At 37.1% G+C, this 16257-nt stretch overlaps 1 protein-coding gene across 1 annotated transcript; it reads right to left on the reverse strand.

The window, feature by feature from the left end:
* Positions 1-1711: 1711 nt before the first annotated feature.
* LOC143274695 (serine/threonine-protein phosphatase 4 catalytic subunit) lies at positions 1712-16192 on the reverse strand. The gene is made up of 9 exons (XM_076578585.1): positions 16084-16192; positions 10812-10854; positions 9987-10110; positions 9643-9795; positions 8264-8437; positions 7208-7334; positions 5940-6129; positions 4071-4149; positions 1712-3486 (listed from the first exon to the last, which is right to left on the reverse strand). The coding sequence occupies exons 2-9, from the start codon at positions 10835-10837 to the stop codon at positions 3436-3438; spliced, it is 924 nt and encodes a 307-aa protein (XP_076434700.1). The 5' UTR covers positions 10838-10854; positions 16084-16192; the 3' UTR covers positions 1712-3435.
* Positions 16193-16257: the final 65 nt, after the last annotated feature.

Here is a 16257-nt window from a genome sequence, read left to right on the forward strand (position 1 = left end):
ACTGTTAATCCAGAATGTGTTTGTGTGTGCGCACGCACTCTTATGTTTATTTGATTAAGTGCAAGGCAGTTTCGGAAATCTGAAGTATAAAACCAACCACAGCCATGGTATTTACAAGTTTAAAAGGTGGACCTGGTTGAAGACATAACTGGACAAACAAGGACGCCAAAGAATCGATGGACAGATAGAAAATACGAGAGAAAAAAACTTAGCTGTATGCAGAGCACAGGAACAGAAGTCGAGATGGCTGCAGGAAAAAGAGGGCGCTAGCCACGGGGGGCCCAGGGGAGGTTACCTACTTCCGGGAGGTTATTGGCCGTAGCTACTTTCGTTTTCTCCACATAGGCGGATAGTAGTTTGCACAGGACAGGAATGTCAGACCCCTGCCGGAGTCTGCACTAGTGGGTCACGGTTAAATATGTGTAATTAAAGGTCAGTCATCAAGATATGTTCAGCCGGGATAATGACATGGCTTTTTTGACTCACTTGTGTAAACAAAGTGAGTATGTTTTAACCCGGTGTTCGGTTGTCTGTGTGTGTGTGTGTGTCCGTGGTAAACTTTAACATTGACATTTTCTCTGCAACTACTTTGTCAGTTGACACCAAATTTGGCATAAAAATAGGAAAAATTCAGTTCTTTCCAGTCATCTTGTTTAAAACAATATTGCGCCTCTGGGATGGGCACAAAAAAAATAAAGAATGAAGCTTAATTATATGCAAACTGCATTTACTGTTATATTTATATTTTTTGTATTCTCTAAACTTGGCACTTTGATCTGATATTCTGACCCAACAGCTAGAGCAGTCATTATTATCATTTTTTGTTCAAACAGGAACTTCTTTTGCTAAGTATGGAAGTTTTATTTATTTTGCAAACGTTTTGGTGCAGATAGTAAAAAGGGAAATTACTCTGTAATTAATGCTAGGGGAGTTAATTTGCTTTAAACTGATCTTTCTCATCTTAAACATTACATTTTGAAATTATACTCAATACATAAAAAGCTTGGATTTTTTTTTAAAAAGTGTATCACAAGTGAGTCTTGAAGGCCTTGTTCTTTCTGATCAACTGCTGATCAAGGTCTGCACATCAAAGATCCAGGATCCAAAGTCTACATTTCTGGGTTATGGAAACGTGATATTTCCTATGCACCATCCCTGAACACAACAATATGACTGCCAACAATGTGGGGGGTGGAAACATGTAAAACACAATAATGGACTCCTGTCAATGTTGTAAGAAGAGTATATTTGGTTCATGACTGGTTTCTGTTGAATGCATATCCTTCGATGACTAGGTGAATTAAAGATGACAAATTTGTATATCAAGGATCACAGCAATAGTAAACTGGAGAGAAAAAAACACATACACACCATCTCTACACACTTATGTTTGTTTACAATGTAAATGAAAAGCAAGAAAAGAGAGGGAGGTGAGATATGAATTATTAGGCAGACATACCAACAGCATTAGTAGTATGGTACAATAATTTATTCATCAGTCATAAACAGTCAATTCTCCCATAAAAAAAATGAACTTCCTCTATTTCAACCAGTGCACACTTTTACTTACTCTCGTCTTTAATTTGGTCACTGTTCCCAAACCGGCCATGAAATAGTGCAACCTTTGTAACGACAGGAGACGATTCATGCCAACAAAGTGTTTGTTCATAGCTGCCACGCTGTGTCAAACTAATAAAACAGAAGTCCAACAAACACTTTTCCTTTTAATGAGAATGTACAAGAAACGATACAAATAAAATTGGGCTGTCTGGCGTTTATAACTTTTTAAAATGAAACTAAAATTCACTGTGTCACCATCAAGATGATCTAAAGGTCCACCAAGCAAACAAGGCAAAACAGCATAGTTTGCAATTCAGAAAAATAAACAAGATCTGGTATCTAAAAAAGGCAATAAACAAACCAACATGTAAAACTGAAATTCCGCAGACCAGAAAAACTGATGTGAAATTCCAAAGCCAAATTCGCATTGAAAGAAAAAAATTACATCGGCCTTTAAGTCACTGCATAAATTCATTTTCCTGATTTCTCATTTTGCATGAACTTCACTGCAAAACTTTTCTTTTGCACAAGGGAGTGAAACTTGACTTAGTGTACAAAAGTGAACAACTAGGTGTACAAAATTTAACAATCTTTGGGCAGATCCCATCTCAGCTGAGGTAGTAATTCACAAGATCCCTGAGCAAACTGCTCCCTTGCTAGCCACATGTATATCTTAAAAAGAGATCCATCAACACCAAGCTTTTTATCGTGTTGTTGTATACACCCAGCTGCTGCCTGAGCTTCAAAAGGTTCATCCAAAATCAATGCTTCCTCTTTGCTTCACATCTCTTCTTCTGCTTCACATCTCTTCTTCCACAGCAACAGGACAGCAATCAAAATTCTCTTATTTTCGACAAAGACTGCTTGCTTTTAATTGTACTGGCAGCATAATTCCAGTAAAAACTGGCGAGTACATTTCATGTTTGTGGGTGGATGGCTCTTTTTTCTTTGCATTCGAATTTTGCATTAATTCCCACATGCAAAATTTGCATCATGTTTTTCAGGTCTATGGAATATCACCTTAATAAAGTAATGATTGGTAAGACAATAAGTAGTATGATAAATAAATCAGTTAAAATAAAGCCAGTGAATGCTGATTGGTATCAATGGCCTTTCAGGTTTGTTGTAGAGACCACAATTAACCCAGACGAGTGGACAGAAATGAGAGGAGCAACAGAAAATGAGGGCAAGGTGGACTGAACTCAGGAACCTTGGATCTCTTCAACACAGCGCTTCCTTCCTCTTTTCCATTTTGGCCTGACAGCAGACATGCTGATGAACAAGTCAACATTCAATCCTATGACAACGCACGCACACACACCAAATACAAATGTTTTAGAAGCACATCTGCATGTGCTAGGCTTCAGGCTTCACTAAGTTTTTTTTGTACACTCACATACTTCAAAGTCAATGAATCCAATGTTATGACGACAATTGTGCAAATGATCAATACAGAAACACTTTTTCTGATCAAAACTCACAAGAACCAGTCATTTAGTTTATTTCTTAATGAAATTTCTTGAAATCAAACTTTGATTTTTTTTGTTTGTTTTGTTTTCAATGACTGCAACTCAAAGAACACTTATATAGTTTACTTCTGTAAGAAATCTGCCAAACATCTGCACACAACCTCTCAGAATCTGCACTATACCATGCATGGCATTACGGCCCACAGGAAAACAATTACTGGCTGGAGTAGAGCAGATTCTGAAGTGGCACTGGGTACAGACTCTTCCATCTTCTGAGCAAGACGGTGGTGGGTACAGAAAGCAGTGTTTGAGCTTCTTGTGATGTGTGTCTCATGGTCTGCTGGTTCAATGTACTGACACTCCATCACCCACACCACTTCCCACAGCTGCTGCATCAGTTGCCTCATTACAGGAAGTAGTCAGGCTGTGGCTTCTTCGACGGGATTCCTCGTGCCTCCTGGGAACACACATCATGGCACACAACCACTGTCAACCCTGTTGGTTCCTTGCCTAAATCTGCTACAGACCGCTTCTTATTTCAGGACTTTTGTTTTTAACATGGTATCTAGTGTGCTGGTCAGTGTAATTCACAAACACTCCATTCTGCTGTTCATTATGTGTTTAGTATAATCTAATTATTCTGAAAAGAACAGGAAAGGAAAAAGACCAACACTAAATTCAAAAAAAGAAATTTGACCACATCTGTAATGTTCAAAACGTTAATAGTTCTTTTCAACTATTCTTTTTCTTAATGTCAGCAAATTTCTTTTTGAACAATGTCAGGATACCTAAACATTTAAGTATTCCACAATATTTACACTTACGACAACAAAATGGGGAAGAAAAAGAAAAGGAGTAAAAAAATGAACTTCTGTATTTCTTTAAATTTGCACTGGTCCACACCCTAACCATCTCCCACCCCTCTCATCACCCACTGGTCATATTACAAAAGATTTAAAAAATGCGCTGGACAATTAGTTAACAACATAATTCTTAACCTTTCAGACATAAAATATTGATAAATTATCACTTATCACTCACCTGTGGAGCTGCCTCAAAAATTGTGAAGTCTCTCTGAAGATGCTCATCTAGTTCTAATATTGCAGCAACGTTTCCACATCTGAAAAAAACATTCCAACAGTACAGTTAAACATGCAACACTGCAGAAATAATACCCACCTCTTCCCTTTACTCTTGAAACACCACAGAGTTTAGAAAATAAAAAGGCGCAAAATCAAACCTAAAATGTTCCAAAGTCTAGCCCACTGATTGCTGATCTAAATGCTTCTCCAGGCAGCCAGAAATGAGTATGCACTACCTAATTCAGTGAGCAAGTCCAAAGCCTTTCATTCAATCCTTTGATCTTCTGACACAGATGTCAACACTGATGTTTGGAAATTCAGAAATTTTATGTACTTGCACAGGTGGAAACCATTACCAGTTTCATACTTAACCACACAGACATGTACAACTGAATCATGATTTCATACACACACAAGAAACAATCTTCACAGAAGCTAATGGCAATTTATATATTCTTTGATAATCTTGTTTCTACTTACTCTATGTCAACTCTCATTAACATTTTGATTTTTTTTAACTCCTAGGCTGCCTATATGACGAGATAACTCGTCAGCGTAAGCATGTACGCTTCACTGCCACAATGACGAGATAACTCATCATCGAAATATTCAGACTTTTCCCTGGTTTGCATTCAGTTCACTGACAAAAATACTGGTAGCTTTAGCATGGGGGAATCTTTCTAGATATTTTTCACAACTAGAAACCCCATCTATGTCATGAGGCAGTCCTTTATTTGAACATTTTGGATGGATTACTGTCACAGTGTTTGTCTGGCTCTTCTCCTCACTCGCTCAACAAATTGTCAGACTGATGCCATGCTCATGACACGCAATCAAGGCGCACTAAATCAACCAAGATTGCTTTCTTTAGCTGATGCTCAGGAAGAATTGTGTAAATTCAATGAAGTCAGTGATGAACATTTATAGGATGATTTGGTAGAAAATAAAGTAAGCAATCAAGAGAGTGGCCAAGATACAACTATTAGTAATTGATGCCGGCTGTACAGCTGTAGCAAACGACAGAAAGTGACCGAATTATTAGCAGGACACAGTGTGAGTGATTTTCTTGGCACTCAGCCAACGCAGTCTGATAAGAACTGGACAAAGTGACTGTGTAAGATGGGTGAAGAGGAAAGGGGTGGAGACTGAGGGGGCGTGAGCTCACATCCATATTATCATTTGGAGAAGTCACAATCATTGTGTATCTGTCTTTTTTTTTTTCCACTGTGGTTGTTCTAGTATAATTTCTGAGTGCAGATATTATCCATTTGTCCAGAAAATATGATAGTTTAGTGCAAATTACCTAATGTTTGTAATGAACAAGTTGAAAATGTGACAAAAAACAAAACACTGATTTCAAAACAACAGCACGTCACTGAAAATATATAAAATGGGAAAACATCATGTGTTTTGTATTCTTTATTCGTTTACCTTTTAGAAAATATACACTTTTATGGGTCTTTCTCCAATAACAAAGAGCACAGAATTTTTGAAAATTTATACCCGTTTTTTGTGAGAAAACCGTGGCAAATAGATTTCACTTAAATCTTATTTTCCTGGCAGCGAAAGGTTTAAAAGTTAAACAACAAAACAAAACAAGAAGAAGAAACCACTGCAGAAATTGAAAGCAAACCATACTGAAGAAGAAAACGCACACACACACATATCCAGTTGCAATCAACTCCAGCTGGAATCGAGAGCGGAGTTGACTGACTGAAGATTCAACATACACTGCTCCAATGTTGAGTTACAACCCCTGACAGGTGGACAGTGGAGCTCCAAGCCCTACATAACAACCTAGTCCCATTCACAGCCCAGAGCGACATACCTGTAGCAGTAGTTGGGAGCTGACCAGACGGTGAGGACGGTTTCATTGAAGTGCCACTTGTAGCCCTCCATGACCAGCTGGTGGGCGCGGCAGATCAGGTCAATGTCATTGGCTGCGTTGAACTGGGACACCACGTCGCTGCCAAACAGGTAGCCTGCGCCTCGCGGGCTGACGCCCCAACCCTGCATGTCTGTACACAGCCAGGTGACAGGTTAGCACAACAGACTGACACCCCAACCCTGCATATCTGTACACAGCCAGGTGACAAGTTAACAGACTGACACCCCAACCCTGCATATCTGTACACAACCAGGTGACAAGTTAACAAACTGACACCCCAACCCTGCATATCTGTACACAGCCAGGTGACAGGTTAACAACAGAGTGACACCCTAACCCTAGAAATCTGTACACAGCCAGGTGACAGGTTAGAAGAACAGACACATAAACCTATCTTGCATATCTACATACGTACATGATCAGATGGAGTTGTTTTAATGATAACACTAAACCATAATAGTTCTTTAATGACGAATTCATACTTCCCATGCTAAGACTAACTTCTTATAAAGTAGAATACAAGTGAAGTACCACAGCTTATGCAAGGGTCATTCAAAGAAAGTTTAACTGCATATGCCAAAACTTTTGGATCCATTTCCAAGACACTTTATTACTTGTACTCAAGCAAGCAAAATAGCCAAACTAAATGATGGCATTAGCCTAATCAAGTCAAGAGAATCAATATGATGATTTTCAAAAGTTATGTTCAAAGGCCTGTAACAATAAGGGCAGTGAATCTATGTTCATTGTCCAAGACTCAGCACAGGAAAATGGCGCTCAATCCTCTCCTTTCGGCCATTTTAATCTGCCCTGCCCCAACCTGGAACCTTGATCACTGGTGAACACTGGATCAGTAGTCCAATGCCTAAACGCTTCTGTCAAACTGCCCCCACAAGATAATACAGTGTTACAATGACAATGGCATGAGCGGCACCATTTCACCCTAAATGTTTTGGGGTGCAACTGTACAGTCCAATATTCCCATTCATACACATCACAATATTAATGGGCCAAAAGCACTAGACAGAAGACTTCTTTGAAATGAGATCAGGACATGCACAAACTACTGATTACAATCCTGTGCTGCTGATAAAAAAAAAATCTGATAAATAAGCCAGCCAAATTTTAGTCCTTTCTTGTACAACATCAATTCAGAGAAAACTGTAACAATCCTCATTCATCATGATGTTAGGGACTGAAAAACACACCTTCTGGATCGGACCACAGCAGGTCACACATGGGCCCATCATGGGGAACCTCCTGTTTGCGGTCAATGGAGCGGATTTGGTCCAGTGTCTGGATGGAGGGGGACAAACCTCCATGCACACAAAATATCTAGACGAAAAGAAAAAATGCCAAATTTTATTTTACTACTATCAAGTAAGCACTTGTGCTCTCCTGAGTTCTGCCCCCTTCTCAAAATTAAGTACACAACTATTCCCCTGAGATTAAAATGCTTTACGTTCCCAGTTGATGTTATGCATTTTCACTAAAACAAAAAAAATTCTTTTTAATCACCCAACATAATGTATACATAGCTGCCAACCTTCCAAACCCAAAATTAGGAATCTAGTTGGGGAGTGGGTTCGGGAGGGGGGCATGGTGTGAATTGAAAAATGAAAACTGTTCCTTATACTGTGAAGTAAAGCGCTGATAAACCCTTTATTTCGCTGATGTGCTGCCGACATCACTTCAACTTTCACTGCTCGAAACCATACTGATAAAACAGTATTGGTGCCTTGCACATGCGCTGTAACTTTATTCCATTTGAAAAACATGCATCAGTGTACGGACCCAGCAAGTGGGTTCAGTTTCTCAAGGTAGTTTTGTTTTTTGTTGTTTTTTTTTGGGGGGGGGGGGGGGGTTGAAATTTCAAAATTCAGAAGAAAAAAATGCAGGAAAACATAATTATGGAATCAGTGATAAAATGCGGAAAAATTCCTAAAAATGAGGAATGGTTGGCATCTATGTGTATAAATATATCTTTCTCAAATTTCATAGACACAGCTATCCAAATCAACCTGCACTTGTGTGCACACGTGCAGTTAAACACTGTGGACCATTTTAAACCTAGTTTCTACAGGAACTTCAAACATTATTATTTTGATTTAAACAAATTTTATTTGTTACATGACAATATGACTGATAATGTTCACAACTCAATCTAAGACCAAATGGCTAATTAGTACAATTGGTTTACAACAGAACTGAATGCCTTTGTATCATCACACACACACACACACACACACACACAGAGTATTCACCTTGCCATCTATGATTGCTGAAAGGCTGAGGTAGTCAAAGATCTCTGTGCAGTAACGCCACACTGTGATGGAACCATACTTTCTGAGACACTCATCATAAAATCCATACACCTGAGTTATCTGTCGACTCTCATGGTTTCCACGAATTAATGTGATTCTGTCTGGGTACCTGACCTGCAACCAAAATAACAAAAAGTTTATCAGCAGGATAAAAAATTTTTATTTTTTAATGAAAGGAGCAGTTTGAAAGAACTACATGGAAAGTGCCCTGCTGTTTCCCAACCCCTGTCCTGTTAAATCAATCAGTTTTCAACATATATAATCTTTTCACAGATAACTGAATCACATTACCTAAGTAACACAAAATAGAAATGAAAAAAACCAAAACAAAACAAAAAAAACCCCCCAGCTTTCACTGCATAAGTATTCCATCATATTTCATATCAATGCAAAAAATTCGGCCGTAGCTACTTTCGTTTTCTCCGCATAGGCGGATAGTAGTTTGCACAGGACAGGAATGTCAGATCCCTGCCAGAGTCTGCACTAGTTGGGTCACGGTTAAGTATAAGTAATTAAAAATGCATTGTCACAACTGTGCCAGACTAGCAAAGTATTACCTGGAAAGTTTTTAGTTTCCAAACAAAGTTTCCCTCAGGACAGACAACACAAATACATGTTTCCAAATGATATCTATAATATTGGAATTAAATCCAATGGCTGCAATCAGATTTCCTTGGCATAAGTTTCAGTATCAAGGTGGTGTCAAAGCATGCAGCCTGATCCAATGATATATACAACACTGACACTTGTGACAGCACCATTTGAAAATTTTTTTTTTTAAATAATATATATATGGACTCAGCATGCCTGTCAGTCCTTTTTTCACATTAATGGTGAGCAAAATCTCGCCATTTATCCTTCTCCTAAAATGCTTCAAACTTGTTGCCAAAAATGTTGAATGGGCAATTTATAAATATAAGATGTATTACATGAGGCCTGCAAAACACACTTTTTTTTCTCTCCAGGAATAAAGAGTACAATGTGACTGAATTTCAGGTGTGTTTAGGAAGCACTTTGCTGCGTTGAAGTTACCACAAGCATATAAACACACACATCAATAAAACATGAAAGAAAGACAAATAACTGAGTGACCTTAAGTTCACTGTATAGAAATGACAGGCACTGGACATGTCAGGCCATCTGTTATCAGAACACTAACCACTTACTATGAAACACAAGGCCTTGATGTTTATAGACTTATGATACAAATGATTCACAGATCAAAAGAATGATCCTGTGGCCCATAGCAACAACCCAACAGCAATCAGCTGCTCAGATTACAATGAACAGACAAGATGTCAATAAAAAAAAAATCTCACTTTCAAAGCTAAAAGTAGAAGGAAGGTTTCCACGCTGTAGAATCCTCTGTCGACAAAGTCTCCCATGAAGAGATAGTTTGTGTCTGGAACATCTCCCCCCACCTTGAACAGCTCTTTCAGATCATAAAACTGGCCATGGATATCACCACAAACCTGTAATCACAACATGGATTATTGTATATATATATATATATACATATGTAACCACACACTTACAATCACAACGACATCATCACCACACACCTGCAATCACAACATGTAATGATCTATATTGCACATAAACTGTTACATGCATGCATTTGTTTGTCTGCGTTATGTCACTTGATTGCATGTCAGTTACTCACCGTGACAGGGGAGTCAACCCTCTGTACATTGCTCTCCTCTACCAAAATCTCCCTTGCCTTCGCACACAGAGCTTTCACTTCACTTTCTTTTATCACTTCACAGCGCCGTAACTGTTCAATTTGCCTGCACAAACAAACAATATCAACATAAAGGGGTAGTTGTCTTACTGACTTTAACTCTGTTTACAGTCAACTTGTATATAATATGGCCATCATCAAAGTTCATGAAGTTCACAGCAAACATTTTTGAGGTCATCATTTTTTCAGAGATCTTGAACACAGTATTTTATACCATATGTCCACTGTTTGATTCTTGCATTTTTCATTTCTTTTTTAAAATTCAAACAGTAATTTCTTAAATATCAATACATTACAAAACCTTCAAATGAATCTGAACACTAACTGCATAAAGTAATTATAGTGATATATATTCCGTTTATGACAAATGTGAATGACAAAATCACATTTTAAATGTTTACAGTCCAGCAACATGTAATGTTCACTGCCATCTTTGAGAAGTTCATGATATAATGCCTTAATTAATAAGGTTTGTCATTCCATTTTTTTGTAATACCCATCTTAACAAAAACAAAGATTAATATTATCATGCAAATCAATAACAAAAACTAAAAAAGTAAGAAATCAAAACAGAACAACCTAATAATCCACTGCAGTCACATGTGCTGCATTTACATTACACTGCTTGTACCACCATCAGTATCATTCCCCACCCCCCTTTCCCCTGCCTAAAAGTCCGACAATAACTATTAACTTAAAATTCCTATCCACACACCAAATTCACTGGGTTCAGAGTTGGTTACATACCTGTCCAAGTCACTTATATCAGTCATCTTGCTTTAGCCTCCACCTGAAACAAATCACTGAATCAGCACACACAAAAATTTGACAAAGATATGAAAAAAAAAAAAGAAGAAGAAAAAAAGGGTGTATCGAATATTCATTTCTAATACCTACAAAAATAGATGTGGTATACTCTCAAACTATTTATACAAGTTTATTAAAAAGAGGAGAATGAAAACAAGAAGTTAGTAATACAAATAGGATGCCATAATTTACGTATTTTTTTATATCAATATACCCGAGTTCAGATTTTTATATTCAATTCAATCTTATTGTTAAAACTCTTATCTATCTTTTTACCCACAAATTTTCATTATTTGAGGAGGACTCATGGAGACATACTGAATGAGTTTTAGAAACCAAGATGCAAAAAGACAAAAGGACGACTCAGAAAGCTAGGTCACTTAGTGGCAACCAACTGAGATCACAAGTACTTGAAATAGTCAAGATGCCATTGCTATGACTGCTTTAGCACAAATGCAGTTTTCTCTCTTTTGCTACTTTGAAATTCTGGACATTAGTCATAACAGACTTCTAAATAGTGAAAATTTCAAAGAAGTGAAATTAAAAATCAAATTAAAAAAAAAGTAACGAACTTTTTGTCCAGTGGCATAAATAAGAGAAATGTTTGTTTTGTTTTATTCGATTAGTGCCAGTATATATTTCAAGAACTTTCTGACCTAGGTTTCGTGTTGATTAAAATGCATTTTCCCACAAATATTATTTGACAGTGATGACTGCTACAGATTACTATGATAATATGGACTAATGTAGTTTTTTTTCTTTTTCTTTTCTTTTCTTTTTTTTTTTTTTTTTTTTTTTGCTGCCCCATCATCTGCACCATTTCAGTGGCATTACTCCCACACCGCTCATTTAGATTCCCCCATACATGACCACACCCGGGTTCATCTGTCAGTTCCATCGTCGGTAGTCCGCAGGGAACCATTGATGTTAGGTCGCCAGGAGGCCACACACCAGAGGAGACCCTGCACTGCTGCTGAGTCACTTCAGTGGTGTTCAGTGGTGCCTGTTCTGATTCAACTACTTAGGACACCACCTACTAAGCCCCCTGCTAACGACAATAATAGCTTAGTCGCGGAGCCAGACTGAGTGAGTGTCACTACCAGAGTGGAGACCGCCACCACGTCCCTCAAACAACAGCACCCCCATGAATCTGCCGACATTGAAGACATTGACAGGACTCGCCCCAAGCACAGAAGTGGAGGAGTATCAAAACTGAGGTCACCACAAGAGCAGGGCATTAAAGGCCACAGATTTTGTGATTGTTTTGTTTATATTGATGATGATGGAGGAGGAGGATGACGATGACGATGTTGCTATGGAGGTCCATTTTAGTTTGGGACTGCATGACAAGGCTTTACTCTACGCTTCCTGTCATAATGATATCCCGGCATTAACCAGGCCGGAGAGATACAGACACTTGTAGCGTTGGTCAGGTAATTTGAGCAACACACCCAAAAACGCATCCTTGAAGTGGATGACACTCAACTGTGTGGTCCCAGTCTCCCCATTTAAGCCCACAGCACACTCAACTCTGGGTAGGAGCCGGCCACGGGCCGAAAAACCCACCTCCGCTGGGATTCAAACCCGTGTCCTCCAAGCTGTCAGTACACGACGCAAACCACTTCGCCACGGCGGCTGGCTGGACTAACGTAGTTTACCTCTTGAAATAACAGGGAACACAAGATGCTCTTTGGAGAAAAAAAATATGAAGATTGCCAATCACTAAAGAAATAGATAGCTTTTCATTCTGTTTTGTTCTCCCTGTCTGTCTTCCAGATCCATGTTTATTTCCATCAAATACTACAGATGATTTAATACAGATACTCCCACTTAATTTTTGATAATTGCTGTGCATTACTTCTTGATTATTATTGATTAATAACATTATGTATCTACCCTGATCTCTGAAATTGAGTGAAAATAAGATAGGAAAACAAAAAAAACAACCCTGTTGTTATATGAGTGGATGAGGGGTAGAAATATGTATCCATTTCCCACCTTGACAACACAGACTCACTAAAAATCAAAGTCTCCAACACTGGTTGGTAAGTGAAATCAAACTCCTAGATCCTCTAGGAAAGAGTGACTATGATATTCTGGTTTTCCAGTTCCATATTTCAAGGGTGAAGTTAAAAGCAGAAATTAAGTATAAATCTGACCTAAAAAAAGGGAAATTATAATAAAATAAGAGAAACATTAAATAAAATGGATTGGACCTACATGGATGAACAAGATGTTAACAAGTGCTGGAATGATTTAAAGACACTAATACTTAAATCTATGGATAAATTTATACCTGATTTAAAGGTAGACAAGAAAAAAACAAAACCCTTATAGATGAACAGAAAAATAATGAGAAACATCAAAAATAAATATAAACAAAATAAGCGTTTCTTAAGAACAAAAACAGGTTACCCCTATTTATGTTATTAACAGAAAGGAATAAGTGCTGTAAGTTCATTAAAAAAAAGCTAAAATAAATTAAATTAAAAAAAAAAAGTATGAAAGAAACATAGCAAAAAAACTGTAAATATAGCCCATGAATGTTTCGGAAGTATGTACAGGAAAGAACAAAGCTAAGAACAGGAATAGGAGTACTGAAAAAAAGATGGTAGTTTAGCAGAAACAGACAGGGAAAAAGTAGAAACTTTAAATAATTTCTTTGCAAGTGTTTTCACAAAAGAGACTGTTACAAATTTACCTCACCTTGCAGAAAGCTCCAGATCAGGAAATATTAATGTATGTGATCAAAGGGTCACCCCTATGGTAGTGGAAAATAAATTAAAAGCTTTAGACCCATATAAAGCACAAGGACCAGACCAAATACCTTCAAAGCTCCTAAAAGAATTGAGCAAAGAGTTGGCTATTCCACTGAGCATCATCTAACAAGTCATTTGAAAGTGCTTCCATGCCAAACGACTGGAAGATGGTTGAGGTAACAGCTATTTACAAGAAAGGGTCAAAACAAGAACCAGGAAATTATAGACCAGTGAGCCTAACATGTATAGTGTGTAGGATTTTAGAATCTTTTTATTAGAGATGCAATGATTTCGCATATGAAAGTGAATAACCTTTATCAGTTTATGTAGAATGTCAGCATGGCTTTAGACAGAATAGATCATGCATAATGCAACTATCAGAAGTAATCGAAGATCTGACTAAAATGATAGCGGTAAACCTACTGACATAATTTAATTAGACTTCAAAAAAGCATTCGATTCTGTCCCACACGAAAGACTTATTAAAATCAGCCTCGTATGGTATTACCAGTAACTTACTGAACTGGACAAGAAGCTTAACAGGTAGAACACAGTTAATATAAGAGAAGAAAAGTCAACTTGTGCAAACGTAATCAGTGGTATTCCACAGGGCAGTATTCTTGGACCAGTACTTTTCACAATATATATAAACAACCTTCCTGATTGTATACAAAGTATGTGTAAAATTTTTGCAGATGACACTAAAATTTATGATGATGCACACAACATTCTCACATTACAAACTGATTTATATATACAAGAATGGTCTGACAAATGGAAAGGAGATTTTAATGTTTCAAAGTGTAAAGTAATGCACATAGGGAAAAAATCCAAATAACAATTACCATATGACAATATAAAACACAACACAGAATACTGAGAAATGCCATAGTGAGAAAGACCTAGAAATAATGTTTGACAATAAACTATCCTTTGACACACATATTATTATAAATAAAGCCAATCAAATGATTGGTGTAATTAAGAGAACCTTCAATTACTTAAAGATATATTTCTCAATCTATATAAAGCATTAGTTAGATCGCATGTAGAATATGTACTAATAATGTGTGGCACCCATACCATAAGAGAATTTATAGCAATAGAAAGGGTCCAAATTAAAAAGAATGCAAGAATATGAGTTATCAACAAAGACTTACATACTTAAATCTACACAGTACACTCACTAAAAGGTAGAAGAGGAGATTTGATTGAAACTTATATAAAATATTAAATAACAAATGATGTAAATGCAAGATGTATCTTTAGAATGTCGGACTGTGATAGTACAAGGAACTCAGTAAAGAAAATTTGTTTAGAAGAATAGAACACTGCAACACCAACAATAGAAAAAAATTCATTGGCTAACCGAATTGCATAAACATGGAATGCACTACCAACTGAAGTTAAACTTGCACAAAATACTAACACGTTAAAAAATCTCCTTGACATTAACACCATCTTAAAAGAAAAATTTTTTGATTATGATGAATAAAAATTTTTTTTTCTTGCAGAAATGTAATTGTGTACCCCGCCTAACAACAAACAAAAGAAGAAATAAATAAAATAAAATGGAAGAAGTGAAGATGAAGATTCGATGGGGACATAAAAAGGCTGAGAGGTCTAGGCAGATGACTTGCCAGTCCCCATACTACTATTACTACTACTACTACTGATAAACTGCAACTAAATGAGCAAACATCCTGACATCACTAAATCCATTGTAATAATATATCACTGTTTTATGGCTTTTAAGCCATATTTTTTTAAGTGGAGTTTCTTCTTCTTCATTTGACTAATTTTAAATCATCTATGAATATTATATATCATATACGAAAGGCAAAGTCAGAATCTTTACACAAACAAAAAACATGATCAAAGTTAACAGCCCGCCTAGTCATTACCGATGTGCAACAGTCTGACCCTAAAATTGAAAATTTGCATTGGAACCTCGTGTGGGATGTAGGTCAAGCAAAGATCAAACAAAAGAGGAAACGCATATTCAATCTAAAACAACAGTGTGCACCAACCCAAGAAAAGTCGTGTGCAAACTAGTGTGGACAGGAAGATTTTTTATTGTTTTCCAAGGGGAATGAACTTTATGTTAAAACTTCCGTTCAGTTCCAGTGTTGGGAATTTAACAGTAACGAAGGCTTTGTCCTGTTAAAATACTAACAATACCGTTCATACTAAGGAAATAAATCAAAATTTCATCTCCTCTCAAGCACTCAATTCAGTCGTCTATCTGGAGATCTGTCTCCAATCAATCATCAAGGCAATCATGTTCATGCTAGCAAAGAACAAGCTTCACCACACACGACAGAAAATAACTTCAACAAAATATCATTAGAAATTCATGACCAGATGAATATTATTGATACGTGAAACGATGATAAAAGATATACTTAAAAAACGACTTGATAGAAAGAATACACGTCTGACTTAATACCCACTATCTCAATAATTTTTGTTGAAGTTCCAGTTCCCGTCTTGGGACTTGTTGGTGAGCTCAGTCTGACGTCACAGGAAATCTCATTGGTATCCACGAAGTATCGCGAACAAAATATAAAACCTAATATAAGAAATTAATATTTTAAACACGAGTTGATCTTCGTTTTTAATACTTT

Source organism: Babylonia areolata, chromosome 29, assembly GCF_041734735.1.
Source record: "Babylonia areolata isolate BAREFJ2019XMU chromosome 29, ASM4173473v1, whole genome shotgun sequence".
In the NCBI taxonomy this organism is placed as follows: Eukaryota; Metazoa; Mollusca; class Gastropoda; order Neogastropoda; family Buccinidae; genus Babylonia; species Babylonia areolata.

Excerpts from the sequence above, each read along its gene's own strand:
- LOC143274695 (XM_076578585.1), bottom strand. The coding sequence starts at position 10,837 with ATGACTGATATAAGTGACTTGGACAG. Across the intron at positions 7,335-8,263 it reads CAGCAATCATAGATGGCAAG|ATATTTTGTGTGCATGGAGG; the intron begins GTGAATACTCTG and ends CTTTTCGTCTAG. Across the intron at positions 6,130-7,207 it reads GCTGTGGTCCGATCCAGAAG|ACATGCAGGGTTGGGGCGTC; the intron begins GTGTGTTTTTCA and ends GGCTGTGTACAG.